General features: G+C 55.4%; 1 protein-coding gene across 4 annotated transcripts in view; it reads right to left on the bottom strand.

Moving 5' to 3' along the window:
• RIN3 (Ras and Rab interactor 3) overlaps positions 1-13,985 on the bottom strand; it is a 117,313-nt gene extending 103,328 nt beyond the window's left edge. The window contains exon 1 of one of the 4 annotated variants that reach the window (XM_032620026.1): positions 13,580-13,985. In XM_032620026.1, the coding sequence (XP_032475917.1) occupies positions 13,580-13,623 (44 nt within the window). In that variant the 5' untranslated portion in view covers positions 13,624-13,985. The remainder of the gene's footprint in view (positions 1-13,579) is intronic. The other 3 variants (XM_032620035.1, XM_032620018.1, XM_032620012.1) reach the window with 3 other exon arrangements.
• Positions 13,986-14,643: the final 658 nt, after the last annotated feature.

Here is a 14,643-nt window from a genome sequence, read left to right as displayed (position 1 = left end):
GACACAAGGACACAGACACACAGAAAGGAGATGGCCCTGTGACCAGGCAGAGACTGGAGGGATGCAGCTGCAGGCCAAGGGACCCCAAGGACTGCCGGGGCCACCAGAAGCTGAGAAGAGGCAGGAAGATGCTACCCAGAGCCTCAGAGGGAGCACAGCCCCGCTGTCACCTTGCTCTCAGAATGCTCCAGAATTGCGAAAGCAAATTTCCATTGTTTTAAGCCGCCCAGTTTCTGCTACTTTGTCAGAGCAGCCCTAGGAAGCCAATACGCAGCCCAACTTTAAAAATGGGGAGGACAAGCCTGTCTCAATCTCCATGGCCTTCAGGATCCAGCCTAAGAGCCGCTGGTGCCTGGTCCCCTCTCCTGCGCAGGCCACGCGGAGAGCAAACGCCAGGCACACTGAGCCTGCGGCACCCGCAAGAGGGCCACGCTGGGTGCCCGCTCCCACCCACCCGCCGCGCAGGTTTACCTGGGAAACTCCTAGACGCCACTCAGCTCGGCTCTCACCTCCCTGGGAAAGTCCCCCAGACGCACCCTAGTCTGACCAGGACACCCCTGAGCCAGCTGGGGACCCCAGCACTCCAGGGGACCACCCTGCACCCTGCAGGCACAGCACTGCCTGTCACTCCTGTGGCCCACAGGACTGGGTATCTTGGGACAAGGCTGAGTTGTCGGGTACCTGCTGGACCAGCACCGTACGGGCCGGAGAGGGGCTCCAGGACTCGGCTGGGTGGGAACCTGAGGGCTGGGGAGGAGCTGGGAGGTTTTGGCAACTACCCACACTGTGCCCCGCTCGGCCCTGGCCCTGCAGAGTGGAGCCCGGGCGAGGCCAGGTGTGGCTCTGGTTTCTCCAGCCACAGCTTCTGCTCTCAGGGCCTCCCGCCCAGAGTTGAGTGCGACGCCCTGCCCAGTCACCCCCCTCACTCTGCTACTCAGGCTTGCACAGCCCACGCCCCCTCTGCAAGCTCCTGGCTGGCCCCTTCCCATCTCTCAGAGGCCCTCTATCCTGTCGATCCCTCCTCACCTGTCTCCCGGGCAGTAACCTGCCATATATGCACTCGACAAACATCTTCCAAGCCTGTGCGGGACACTCCTCTCCAGCGCTTACAACTCTCGCTCCGCACGGCGTTCTCCGAGCCACGTGCTCTGTGCCCTGCACAGTGCCGATCTGACAGTGACACCTGCCCGGAGCAGTCACTGTCTCTGCCCTTGAGAGCTTACAGGCTAGCGGGGCCACAGACAGAGAATACGCCGCGACAGGCATGAGGAACGCGGCTCTGACGGTGCCGATGGGTCTTCTGCTGGCCCAGTTGTTGTTTAAGCCACACTGGTGTCCCCAGTAGCCTATGCGTCACCTCTGTGCAAATTAGGAAAAGATGATCCTTGCTCCCCACGGATGCAGGCAACCCCACCTCCACTCCCGCACACACACCTGACTCACACAGGGCTTGGCAAGAGGAAGTTTCCGTGCCCCCTTGTTTCTCTCTCAGCAGGTGCCTGTGGGCAGTGAACAACCTGCATGACTGCATGCAACAGCCCTAGAGGCTCGACAGCCTGGAAGGCTTTTGCAGGAGGTTGGAGGTGGGGAGTGTATGCTTAGGCCCCGAGGCGGGAAAGAGCTCAGCACTTTCCAGAGGCTGGAGGGAGAGGCAACCAGTGAAGGCTGATGTGTCTGTGCCCACCCCGTCACCCGTCTCTAGGGCCTCGTGCAAAAGAGCGGCCTAGGCACCTGCACAGAGCCTTGGAAGAAAGGCTGGGTGCAGCTGAGAGAATCTGGGGTGACCACTTCCCCTCTCTGAGCCTTATTTGTAAGCGGGGGCTGGATTAGGGGGTCACCAGAGCGACACTGAGCTCAGTGCCTGACGAGGCTAGGGCCAGGGATGGGGGTCTGCTTTGGCGCGTGGAAAGAAGCCCCCTGCCTGCCTTTCAAACCACTTCAAAGGCACTCGCCCAGCCTTTCAAGACAGCCCACCCTGCTCAATCCCAGGTCTCACATGTGGCCTCTCAGGCAAAGCCCTGAGGCCCTCCTCATGCCCGGGGGCAGGAAGGGGTGATTCTGGGCTGTGGGATGGCAGCTCGGAGCAGGGTCTTACAGGCTCCAAATGAGCCTGTGCTGTCCCTGGAAAAGGGAAGGCCAGTCCTAGCCATCTCAGGACAAACCTTTCTCAAGGCTGAGCAGAGAGGTGAGGTGACCACTCAAGACCCCTGGTGACCAGTGGTCAGCACAAACCCAGCCTGGCACCCAGCAAGTGGTCAATAAGGAAGCAGTGAAAGAAAGAAAGAAAGAATGAAAGAATGAGTGAATAGCAGCGGCCAGCAAGGATACAGGCACTGAATCAGAATGCACCCCGGCTTTTCTTATGCCGGTGCAATGGGAGAACCAACATCAGAACGTCAGCACAAGGAGGGTTAACCTAGGAGAGTTCTCCATCTAAAGCACAGATGAAGAAACTGAGGCTGAGGGAAGCGACATGGCTGCCTCGCTCAGCAATACTGAGCCCTGTCAAAGCACAGAGTTTGGGAGTCAGAACTGAAACCAGAATAACTAGTCTGAAGCTTCTGGTGAAATCTAAAACTCACGAACACTCAATATGAGAAAAAAATAATGATTGCAATGTAGTCCTTGAAATAAGAGGCTTAGTTGATGCAAAACGCCTCTCCCCTCTCCTCCTTTTCCTCCTTCCCACCTCCGCTAGGAAATAAAGATTTGCAGGTAGCCCTGCAAAGCAGCTTTAGTATTTCTGGCGTATACTCTGGTGCTATGTGACAAAAGATAATTGTGTGTGTGTGTCAGTTAGGATTAAGTTTGTGATAGAAAATCTAAAAGAACAGTGATTTAAATAAGGTAGATATGTATTCCTGTCTCATATGCAAGTCTGGGTAAGTAGTACAAAGCTGAGATGATGTGTCAACATGCCTGACAGCCTTATTATATTATATATTATATTGTTGCTCTACTCGGCATAGCTTCCATTCTCAAGCTCACCTCAGAGTCCAAGATGGCTGCTTCAACTCCAGCCATTACATTCCAGCCAAGGGGAAAGAAAACAGAAAGCATGACCCTTCTCTTTAAGGACATCACCAAGCAAATTTTACACCCCACATATTTTACCGTCCAAACTTAATCACATAGCCACACCTAACTGCAAGGAAACTGGGAAGTGTTTAGCTAAAATTTATGCCCAACTAAAATTCAGGGGGCCAATCAACAGGCTCTGCTTCACCCCTGAACTCAAATACCCAAGATGGTGATCAATCTCAAAGAAATGGTCCCCAAACCCTAGACCCACATAAGTTTTCAGGGGCTTCATTTAAAACAGAGGGGACTTGGAAAAAAGTTGACATATGGCTATGCCAACTCCAACCATTAAAATGATTATAATATGATAAGGCCATCAAAGATGATAGGTAGGCAACATACGTCCACAGCACGGCATGTAGAGATATGTACAGGAAATAACACTCAGTGAAAAAAGAGGAACACAAGTCAACATATACACACAGCTCAAAACTGTGCACCAAAGATCGAAATTAAGTTAAACATGCACTTGGACTGGTGCAGCCTCAAAAAGATGAAGTGTTTGATGCTTTAAATTTCACTATTTGTGTGTCTGTGTGTGAACTTTTTCAGGCATAAAATAAAATGTTTTTTGAAAATCAACAGCACACACACACACACACACACACCATATACAGAGAGGTAGCAGCCCCCACCTGGTCTCACAGCCCAAATAAGTAAGAACAGTCTCTCATGTAACAAGCCTGTGAGGCAGGGATCACTGCTTTACTTGGCAGAGGAGGAAGAGGGAGGTGTCCTGGCAGGTATAGGCCAGTGACTTGCAGGGTTGTCCCGCTCTAAGAGGGAGAGCAGACTGTGGTCCTCATCACTGTGGTAAAATCCAACTCTTCCACCTGCAGCCAAGTGGACCCCAACTCCCTTTCTAGGCCCATTGCACAAAGAACCCTTCTTCCCTGTCCCCAAACCAAGCTCTTTAGGGCTCCCACACACAACTCGTCCTTTCCCATTTTCCCCACTTCATGCTTTTCTCCTAAGATACCCTTCCCTGCATAAGCCCGACTTCAGTTAAAATCCTACTCATGCTTCAAGCCCCAATCCAGATGCCACCTCTGCCAGGGAGTCCTTCCTGCGCACCCCAGCCTAGTGTGATAGAGCCCCGGCAATTTTTAATACAGTACCCTGTACTTTTATTCTGTGCATATTTCTCTTATCTTCCCTAGTAGATAAACTGGAAACTCCTAGATGTACAACAAATGTTTGAGAAATGGATGGGTAGATGAATGGATGGGTGTATGCATGGGGGAACAGATGGATGGATAAATGGATGGAGAGCTGGAGAACTGGACGGATGGATGGATAGGTGAGGATGGATGTGGAAGACATACATTGGGAAAAGAATCCCTGAATATATTTTAGACGGATGCTCTGTCCAAATGTCAAGAACATAAAGAGCAAGCATAATAAATGCTGTCCTCAGGCGCCACTGGTAGAGAGTTAGGTCCTTGCTTGGAACCGCAATATCCCTAGAGAAATTTATAGTATCCATCTCTGACACTGACTGAGATTAAGGAGCCTGGGGCCACGGTAGTTGGGGAAACAGATCCCCAGTGCATCCCTTCTTGAGAGCTTTCCCCTTTAGCCAGAGATCGTCAAATTGTGAATTTCAGATGCAAAGGCCTTTATTTCTCTGGTCCCTGGAGGTGGGTGAAGATGCATATTTATTAACCCAGGGAACAACCCAGCCCTGGGAGAACCTGTGCAGGAGGGGATGCATCTCTGCTACCACTGGGGTCTCCTCTCCTTCTTGAGGGCTGTCGCTCTGCATCCCCTTTTCTCTTCTTTCTTTCTTGGGAAAACAGGCTCTTTCATCAGCCCTGACACCTCACATTGAATGGTAGTCAAGGAGCTGAGGTGCTGTCTAGCATTTGAAGTCCCATCTCTTAACTAGGGAATACCAAGTTGAGATGTCAGAGTCGGTGATGAAATGGGGGCCACGTTCACGGGGCAAAGTGTCCCCTAAGAGAGCCCCTCAAGGCCAGCCCCTAACTACCCTGGCCTCCCTCTCCTGGAATCCTGGGCCCTACACCCAGCCCCCCCACCCCGGCTCCAGGTCGGCAGGTGGAGCCAGGCTCTGGGGGAGCTCTCACCCTGCCTGGTCCCAGGACGGAGGACCCAAGCGGCCCTGTCCTCGGGCTTGCGCCGTTGCCCCATAGGATGTGGCCTGAGCATGCACCGGTGCCTCTGCACCTACGGCAGCAACAGGCCTTGACCACAACCGCTCCGTAGGCCGTTTCTTCTACAAGGGAACTGACATTTCATAGCAGGCTGGGTGGGTCTTTCAAACACGGACAGATTGGGGTAGGGGCACCCCCAGGAGCTACTGGCAAGATGAGGCAAGGGGCACTGCCACCACTTTGGATGGCCCTGACCACCAGAGCTGTTCCAGCCACGGGGGACAGCCTCCTCCAAGCCCAGGCCTAGAGAGGAGACGGGCCTGAGGCTGCTCGGGGGCCTTGCTGGCAGGTGGGGGGGAGACAGAGGTGGCGGCCATGTTGGCAGCTTCCAGATCCTTCTATCAGAGGCCTGAGGCTGACAGCCACACGAGAATGGAGTCAGTAAGGCCCTCCCCACTGCCCTGTGGACACCCCGGCTGAGGGAAGGGCTCCTCTGGACCTGCCCACTTCCTTTCTTCTCCTTCAAGGCCACACTGGCAGGAGGGAAAGGGCTGGTTTCACTGTGTGTGTGTGTGTGTGTGTGTGTGTGTGTGTGTGTCTATGTGTGTGTAGCAGGTCGAGGGGAGGGGAGCGGGCACACTGTGTCCTCGGCCCACCTCCCCGCCGCGCAGGGACGGGCTGGCCCTGCCAGGGCAGCACTGGGTGTGTGTGGGGAGACCCGGCCTGCCTGGCAGGGAGCCCCTTCCCTCAGCCAGGGGGCCTGCCCGACCCCTCCCTTGCTGGGTCTTCCTTCAGACCTCGCCCCTCTCAAACCCCAACGGGAGCAGCCTTCCCAGCCAGGAACCCGGCGACACCAGGCCTCCACCACCTCCTCTGCATCCCCACGGCTCCCGTGCCAGCTGGCACCAGGGCAGGAGCCACTCACAGATCCAAGTCACACTCAGACAGGCCACTCCAAGGAACCTTCCCAACCTGCCGACCCGGCCGCGCACGCTACGAGGAAGCCAGGGGCCCTTCCCCAAAGTGGGCTCCCAAAAGACACGTGCTTTTTGCAACACCAGTTTTTCAAAAATCACCCCACAGCAGTGAAGACATTTTCTTCCAGGCACTTGATCAGGGTGATGACCCAGAAGTCTCCATTCTGGGTCTTTGTTTCTTATGAAAGTATGTTCTAGACTGTTGTATCAGAGGAAAGAAGAGCCGTCTCATCTCCGACTGGCACTCCAATATCGCTCCAAGACACCTGCTGGCCAGTAATTCAGGGAATCACTGAGTGCCAGGAGGAGAAGGGTCCTTAGAGGTCACTGAGTTTATTTCTCAGATGGGAAAACTGAGGCCAAGGGAGAGTAAGGGACTTGCTCCCTAGAGTACAATCCCAGATCAGCAGGAGGCACAGGACCCTAGGATAAGCTCCAGCCCTACGGATGTTCTACAGCATGCACGTCCCCAAGCATCTTCCAAATCAGCAAAGGACGACATAACTAGGTCAACTCTCTGATTGCCGGGTGTGGCAGGGACAGGCGAGGGGCTGAAGGGGACACAGAACGGATAAATTCCACTGAAGCAGCTTGAGCGGTGTTTCTGACTTTCCTCTAGCAACTTTTTATTTTGCCCAAAGGACATTAAAATCTAACAACCACCATCAACATGCCCAATCATTTCATGAAAGAAAGGAAGCTTAATACAGCAAAAAGACCTAACCTCAGAATAAGGAACAGTTCTGCCCAAGAAAAGATAGCGTGGCAACCTTGGCTGATACACACACACACACACACACACACACACACACACACACACACACACCACAACAACACCTTATTTTCCCAGTTTCTCAGTGGACCACAGACCTTCATTTGGGACCCACTGACCAACCAGGGTTCCCCCAGATCCTGTACACCCAGCTGACTCCATTCTTTTGGTTGAGGACGCATGTCTATCCGTGACCCAGAGCTGCCTTCACCTTCTCCCAGCCTCTCTGACAGAAGTGAGGGACACAGACAGGGAGGATAAAATGAAGGGAGTGGGGTCCCTACTCAATTCCCTGGGTGGCCAGCCCCCTCTTTGTTCCAGACTGGGGGAGGGGTGTGGTGGCCTCGGCCTCACCTCTTGCTGCAGAAGGGGAGTTGGATTTCTCACCTCCCTGATCTGGGCCCTCCTACCCCTGAGGTCTGGGCCGCCCTGCAAATAGTTCCAGAAGTCCAGGTGCTTCAGGACACAAAAGAGAAAGCTGCGAGGCGATTTGTAGACTCCTGTTCAGTATATCATCGTCTTCAAGCATCTATTGAGTGACAACTGTGGGCAGGACAGAAAGATACGGAACGGTTCTGATCCCTTTTAATTGGAGGTTTATAATCTAAATAGGAAGACATAATATTTTAAAGCGGTTTTGGCTTCTCTAAAATCTCCAGCTGGCATGGATGGAAGGCTACATGGAGGATGTGGTGGCGTCCCAAGGATAAGATGATTCCTGGCCCCTAGCTCCCTTCTAAAGGGGACTCCCGGGACTTCCCTGGTGGCGCAGGGATTAAGAATCCGCCTGCCAATGCAGGGGACAAGGGTTCGATCCCTGGTCCGAGAAGATCCCACATGCCGTGGAGCAACAAAGCCCGTGCGCCACAATACTGAGCCTGCACTCTAGAGCCCGCGAGCCACAACTACTGAGCCCATGCACCACGGCTACTGAAGCCCGCACGCCTAGAGCCCGTGCTCAACAATAAGAGAAGCCACCGCAATGAGAAGCCTGTGCACCGCAACGAAGAGTAGCCCCTGCTCGCCGCAACTAGAGAAAGCCCGCACACAGCAATGAAGACCCAACGCAGCCAAAAATAAATAAATAAAAGAAAAAAAGAGGGCTGCCTTTATAAAAATAAATAAATAAAGGGGACTCTCTAATGGAAGGTAGATGGCAAGGGACAAACAGGAAGTTCGGGTCTTTTCTGGGTCCCCTCCCCCGTGTTGGGGCTCTTTCTGGGCATATAGGTGCCCCGAACTCCTAGAGTAACCTGGGATGAGGATGGGTCCCCATGGGTAGTCCCCTTCAAACTCCTTGCCCCTTTCCATCAATCTGTCTCTGGCCCAAACTTGCCTTTCTTGTTCCCTGGATCCCCATTATCTGATAACCAGGGGGTAGACTCCCTCGCTCCCGAGTCCCACTCTACACTGTCCCACCTCCAAGCCCTTGCTCAGGCACTTCCCTCCTCTGAACCCGCCCGTCCCACCCCCTTCATTGCTGCTCATTTGTCACTGCCTGGATGACACAACCTAGGGGACGACTCTCACTCAGGAGAGAATCTCGCCACGACAGATGGAATCTGTGAGGGGTCGGAAGGACGGAATTTGTGGTTGTCTTGCACCCGTTCTCCCCTTCCCTCTGCTCTGGCCCATGGCTGGGAGGCACCGCAGGCCAGCTCAGACTCCCGTCTATTAAAGGGAGCTCCTGGGAGGCCTGAGAGGGCAGCCAGGGCCCAGGGTGGGTGCCCCCTTCAAATATCACACTCATTCCTGGCTGGTTTCCGATTTGATTTCCTGATCTCCTAGATTAAAACGCAGGCGTCCTTGTATTTTAACACTTGCTGTTTCAGTAAAGACCACAGTATAGGCCTTTCTCACCTTCTGAGATGGCCCACACTGTCTGTGGAGTGTGTTTCTCACTTCTTACCTATCACTTTGTCTCACTGAATCCTTTCTGCGATGAGACATCAAGAACCTGAGCTTCATTAAGTCCTGAAACCAGGTGTGCGATCTCAGTTGGAAGACTGGGGGTTTTGGCGGGGTTCTAGTCCCGGCACGTGGGTTCAAGTCCCAGTCTGAGGTGCACGGTTTCAGAATGACATATAAAACAAGACTATCACAGTATTTTGCTATATTCTCAAATTTTCTACAAAGAACATGTGTTGTTACGTGTATAATTTTTTTTTAAAGCAGTAAAACCACCATGAGATACAACTTTGCACCTACGAGGCTACTAGTTAAAATAAAAAAAGACAAGAGGATGGGCTTCCCTGGTGGTGCAGTGGTTAAGAATCTGCCTGCTAACGCAGGAGACACGGGTTCGAGCCCTGGTCTGGGAGGATCCCACATGCCGCGGAGCAACTAAGCCAGTGCGCCACAACTACTGAGCTGCGCTCTAGAGGCCGCGAGCCACAACTACTGAGCCCGCATGCCACAACTACTGAAGCCCGCGCGCCTAGAGCCCGTGCTCTGCAACAAGAGAAGCCACTGCTATGAGAAGCCCGTGCACCACAACAAAGAGTAGCCCCCACTCAGAGCAACTAGAGAAAGCCTGCGTGCAGCAACAAAGACCCAACGCAGCCAAAAATAAAAATAAATAAATTTATTAAAAAAAAAAAAAAAAAGACCACAGTATAGGGACCGAGGCCCAGGATAAGGCCTGTCAAGTGGTAGGGGAGATGGGAAGGGGGCCATGGGCAAATGTGCTGAGACTCCCCTATCCCAAGCAGCCCCCGTGCCCCCATCCCCTCCCTGCACTCCTATTTGCTTCCCAGGGGTGCACTGGGGCTTCTCAGGGCCTGAACTGAAGGCTTAAGCTGGTGAGGTACCTTTTGCTTCCTGTGAGCCAGAGTCTCTTTTAGGGTCTGGAAGGGGGTCGGTATCCCAGCTGAGTACCAGCCAGAACCACCTGGGAGCGTTGGCCCCTGACGGCAAAGAAACCCGGGTCAGTGGGCAGAGCGGTAGCCGGGACCCTGAATTCACTGGATCCTGTTCTGGGTGGGCTTTGCCCAGGAAGAGTCCCCATTTTAGAGCTGCGAGTGGCTGAGGGGCTCCTCAAGGGGACTGGCAGGCCCCCTGCATTATGTCAGGCATGAGGCAGAAAGCCAGGGCTCTTGCAAGCCCTGGGGCCTTGTGCAGGCAGCCCCTTGCGGGCCCAAGGCTCAGGACACCCGAGTCCTAGGCCCAGCTCCCCTGGCCTTGGGTAAGGCCCTTCCTCTTTCCGGGTCTCCGTTTCCTTGTCATCATATCAGGGGATTGGATGAGGACTGTAATGGCCACATTTTTTCCAAGAGTGGAATCCTTTTTCAAATAAAATCTTAAACAGACCCTCAACTGATCAAACACATGAAAGTGCGTGGGCTCTGAGCACACACGTCCACAGGACCCTGCCGTTCAGTTCGGCGTCTGGCCGCCTGGCAGTCACAGCTTCACCCACATCATCCCGACGCCTCTGTCTCCCACCTCACCTCCAATCAACCCGCGCATCTTGTGGCTCCAGCTTCTCACGTCTCCACTGCCCGCTCCACCCGGGGCCCCAGCCCTCTCTCCTGGCCACCACAGGCCCGCCCCCCTCCTTCTGTTCCTGTTTCCCCCTACAGCCTGTCCTCAATACAGTCCAAATCCAATCCAGGTCAACTCTCTGTGCAAACCCCACCCGTGGCCCCTGCTCACTCAGAGCACCCTCCGGAGCCTCTACCCACCGACTAGCCTTCTTCTGGCCTCTTCCCCCTCACTCCACTCCAGCCTCTCTGTGTCCGACACACAGACCACACCCCCCACCCCCCAGGGGCTTGACTCACTCTCCCCGCTTCCTTCAGGCCTCGGCTAAACACCGTCTTCTTGGAGTGGCCTTCCCTGACCACCTGCTACAGAACAGCCCCTAACCCTGACTTCCTGCCTTCTGGGAAAGTCACCTGCAAGCCGCCAGGGGCTTGGTTCAATGCTGGGCCCCCGCGTCCACCTAACGCTGATACTATTTGTTGAACGAACTTGAATGAATGGAGGGAGAAAAGTGTCTGCGTCCAGAGTACTGGGCAGCCTGTCGGCATTTTCCTTCTCCCCAGACAGCGTTTTCAACAAGAAGTAGACAGAGAGCTTGCTTGCCAAGATCCTCATACGCCTATTCCAGGGGGCTAACTTCCAAGCGACCCCCACCTAGCCCCTGGGTGTGGGGTGGGAGGCGTTCCCCTAGCTGTCTGGACATCATTTTCTGCCAGCAAGGAGGTGGGGGCTTCGGGAGCCAGGTGGAAAGGTGAGCTCTGATGAGGACTCAGGACCCAGCCCTGAGTGGTCGGCAAGCTCTGTGGGTGGCCTGGGAGTGAGGGGTCATAGATTATTGGTCCTCGTCATCTTTGGGCACTGCAACACAGGTAGATGTGCAGCCCAGGGAACAGAGGATGCAGGGGTGCGCCTGAGAACTGCCTTCTAGTATTTGAGAGCCAAGAAGGATTGGGCTCCTCTGAACAGGGTTTCTAATGGTAGACGTTAGAAGAAGGCAGACTTTCTTCCATATCTGCCTGTCAGAGAGGCTACCACAGTGGTGGCAAGTTCTCCATCACTGGAGGTATGCAAGTGCCTTTCAGGAATGTTGTCAAAGGGATTCCTGTACTGGGTGCAAGGTTAAATGAGATACTATCTCATTTAACTTTTCCAACCCCAAAGGTCCTCTTAAATAAAGTGACGTTTTTAGCAACAAACCAATATTCATCTAATATTTATGATACGCCAGATGCTGTTCTAAGCAGGCTTGTGTTGGTGTGTTAACCCTTAGCTGCCTGTGGACAGCTACTTAAATATTAACTCATCCAATCCTCATAACCAATCTTAAGAAGTAGGTGTTATTATTATCCCCATTTTACAGACCTGGCCAAGGACAGTTAAACAGTCAGCAAACAGAGGGGTTACACTCAACAAACGATAATACTTGTAATAATAATAACTATTAAACGTTTGCCCGTGGGCCCATGGGCAAAACTTCTTATGCATTATTTCATTTAATCCTCAGAACAACTCTAAAGGCTGGTTACTATTACTTATCTTCATTTTCTAGGTAAGTATTGAGGCATGGAGGGGTTAAGTAACTGGCCTAGTAATGAACAAAGAAAGGCAAGAGGAAGCGGGTAAGGAGAGGTCATCCTGGGGGAAATATGGGAAGCCAGAGAGATCAGGACCCTGGCCCCTCACCTCCCCTTCCTTCCTGGGAAACTCCTGCTAGCTCCACCCATCAGTACTGGGTGTGGTAGATACTTGCCCCTGGGGGGGCCCCCCTCCCCAACAGAATTTCCAGCTCCTCCAGCGGATGGCATTTGTCTTTCCACTTCCAGGGGAAAGCATCTAGGCAGGGCTTCCCAGCTGGGGCGGAAATGGGGGAGCGGGGACGAGGGAGACATTCAGATCTAGTTGCATCACAGGCCCCTCTGAGACACTCCCCCCACTAGCGTGGGGGCCAGTCACCTCCAGCTGCCCCGCAATTCGGGACTGCACAAGAACAGCTCACCCCTCCGTTTCACACAGCAGAGAACTGAGGCCCTGGGAGCCGAGGTCAGGAGCTAGGCCAGCGAGCAGCTGGCTGTCCATCACAGCAGTAGCCCGGGACTTTTAAACCAAAAAGCCAGGACTGGCTTCCCCGGGGGCGCCCATCAACCTTAGCCCCCAGAAAGGTTCTAAGAAGCTTTCCCAGGAATCCGCCTTTGAACTGGAGCCTCCTCACCCCCCTGAAGCTTCCCGGGACGTTGGCTGGGCTGGGTGGCACGAGGGAACCTACTTCAGGACCACAGCCCTGAGCAATGTCCACAAGTCCGAGGTTGTGAGCTGGGGGGTGAGGGACATGAAACTAACCAGACGCCGGAGACCCCTCTGGAAAGCTAGTTCCCAAACCGGTTCGGCTTCACGCATTCCAAGCTGTGCCTTCTCCCGGTGTGTGTGTGAAGGGGGGGATCCCGGAGGCCACACGCAGTTCGTGCACCCTGGACCCTCCCCAAGCCCCGGGTTTCGCAAAGGCCGGTCCGAAGGTCACTGTCCTTAGACCCGCAAGAGGGGTGGGGGAGGGGCTCCCGGTGGGTCCTCGGTGTAGGCGGGCTGGTCAGCTGTTAGGCCGCGGGCGTCCAAACTTAAGGGGACCCGGGACCGCCGCCCCTTGCCCTACCGAGCTCCGGCACCCGAGGACGCGCACGGGGCACAGGCTGATCGGCGGGTGCGGGAGGATGGCGGGGCCCGGACCGCGAGTGACTGCATCTAAAGTTCAGGCGGGACCAGAGCCCGGGGAGGGGCCGCGTCCACACAGCCCCTCCGCTTCGGCTCTGACTGGTAGAGGCGCCCCTCTGGCACCCATCAACCTAACCGCCGAACGTGCCAGCTGCTTTTCCGGCGAGCGACAGCTGGGCTTAAAAGTTTCGCCAAGTCTCGGAGTACGGCAGAGGCACCAGGGCCGCCCCCTTCCGCGAAGAACCGGGAGACCGGCCTTGGCCGTGGCCAGGGGTTCGGTCTCAGTCCGACACCCCGAGGTCCCGCAGCCGGGGCTACTCCGGAGCTCCGAGCACCCTCGGGGGCGGGGAGGGGCAGGGGGGCGGGGAGGGGCAGTTGGGCGGGAGGGACGCGGGCCGAGCGGAGCCCTGGGGCACCGAGGGAGGAGGGGGCGCCGACCCCGGACTCACCCCGCGGGGTCCGCGCACTCGGGCGCCCCGACCCGTCGGATCATGCCGCCAGCAGCTCCGGGACGGTGAACGCAGGGGCTCAGGCACCGGGCGGCGCGGGCCGCGGGGCCCCGGGCGCCCGCATGCCCCTGGCGCTGCCCTGGGGAAGGGCCCGCGCGGGCACCGCCGCCAGCCCCGCGCGGAGTCGGGAAGCCACAGCCGCCGCGGCCGCCACGCTCTGGGGCGCTCGCTCCCTCTACTTCCTGTATCGGAGCGAGCGGGGCTTTCAGGAAGAGGCTGGCCTTGGTGGTCAAGAGGTTTTTTTTGTCAAAAGTCTTTCGGCGGCAGCTCGCAGCCCGGAGCCCCGCTGGGGCACACGGAAACCCCGGCAGCCGCGCCCTTGGGGCCGGACCTGGCGGCGGGGGGTGTCGGGCCGGGGCGCCGGGCGCGGGTGCTCAGCCGCGGGGTGCTGCCTCCGCCGCTCCGGCGTCTCCCGGAGACCCGGGAGAAAAACTTAGAGAAAAGTTTCCAGCTTGGCGAAGAGTCGCGTGGGAAGGAAGGCGCTCCCGCTCCGGACCGGCAGGTGGGGAAGCCAAGAGCTTTACGCAGGGTACTCTCCCGCTTTACCTCCTGCCTGAAGGAGCCTCGAAATCGCCACTAAACAGCCTCAGACCAGAGGCAGGGCGCCTCCTCCACATCTCTGACAGGTGGCCATGCTGCCTTCTCTTGGATGCCTCCACTGACGATGAACTCACTACCTCACAAAGCAGTCTGTTCCTCCACCAAGCCAGGCGTCTGATTCACCTATCCTGGGGACCACACCTAGATGGGAGCAGAGGGAGAAAGTCAGTCAGTTTACACAAATACAACTACAGCAACTCTGGTGGGACCAGGAGGCCTCTCCTCTAAATGCCTGGGCACTAAAAACTGCCTCCTGGGCCTAGGCTGCCCTCAGAACATTTCACAGGAGTGGTCAGCACTGCACCCTACAGGGTGACCGCAGTCTAATGCAGGGTTTCTCAGCTTTGGCACTATTGATATTTGGGGCCAGATAATGCTTTATTGTTGGAGCTTGTAGGATGTTT

The sequence above is a fragment of the Phocoena sinus genome, chromosome 2 (assembly GCF_008692025.1).
Source record: "Phocoena sinus isolate mPhoSin1 chromosome 2, mPhoSin1.pri, whole genome shotgun sequence".
In the NCBI taxonomy this organism is placed as follows: Eukaryota; Metazoa; Chordata; class Mammalia; order Artiodactyla; family Phocoenidae; genus Phocoena; species Phocoena sinus.
This window is presented reverse-complemented; position numbering and strand designations above follow the sequence as displayed.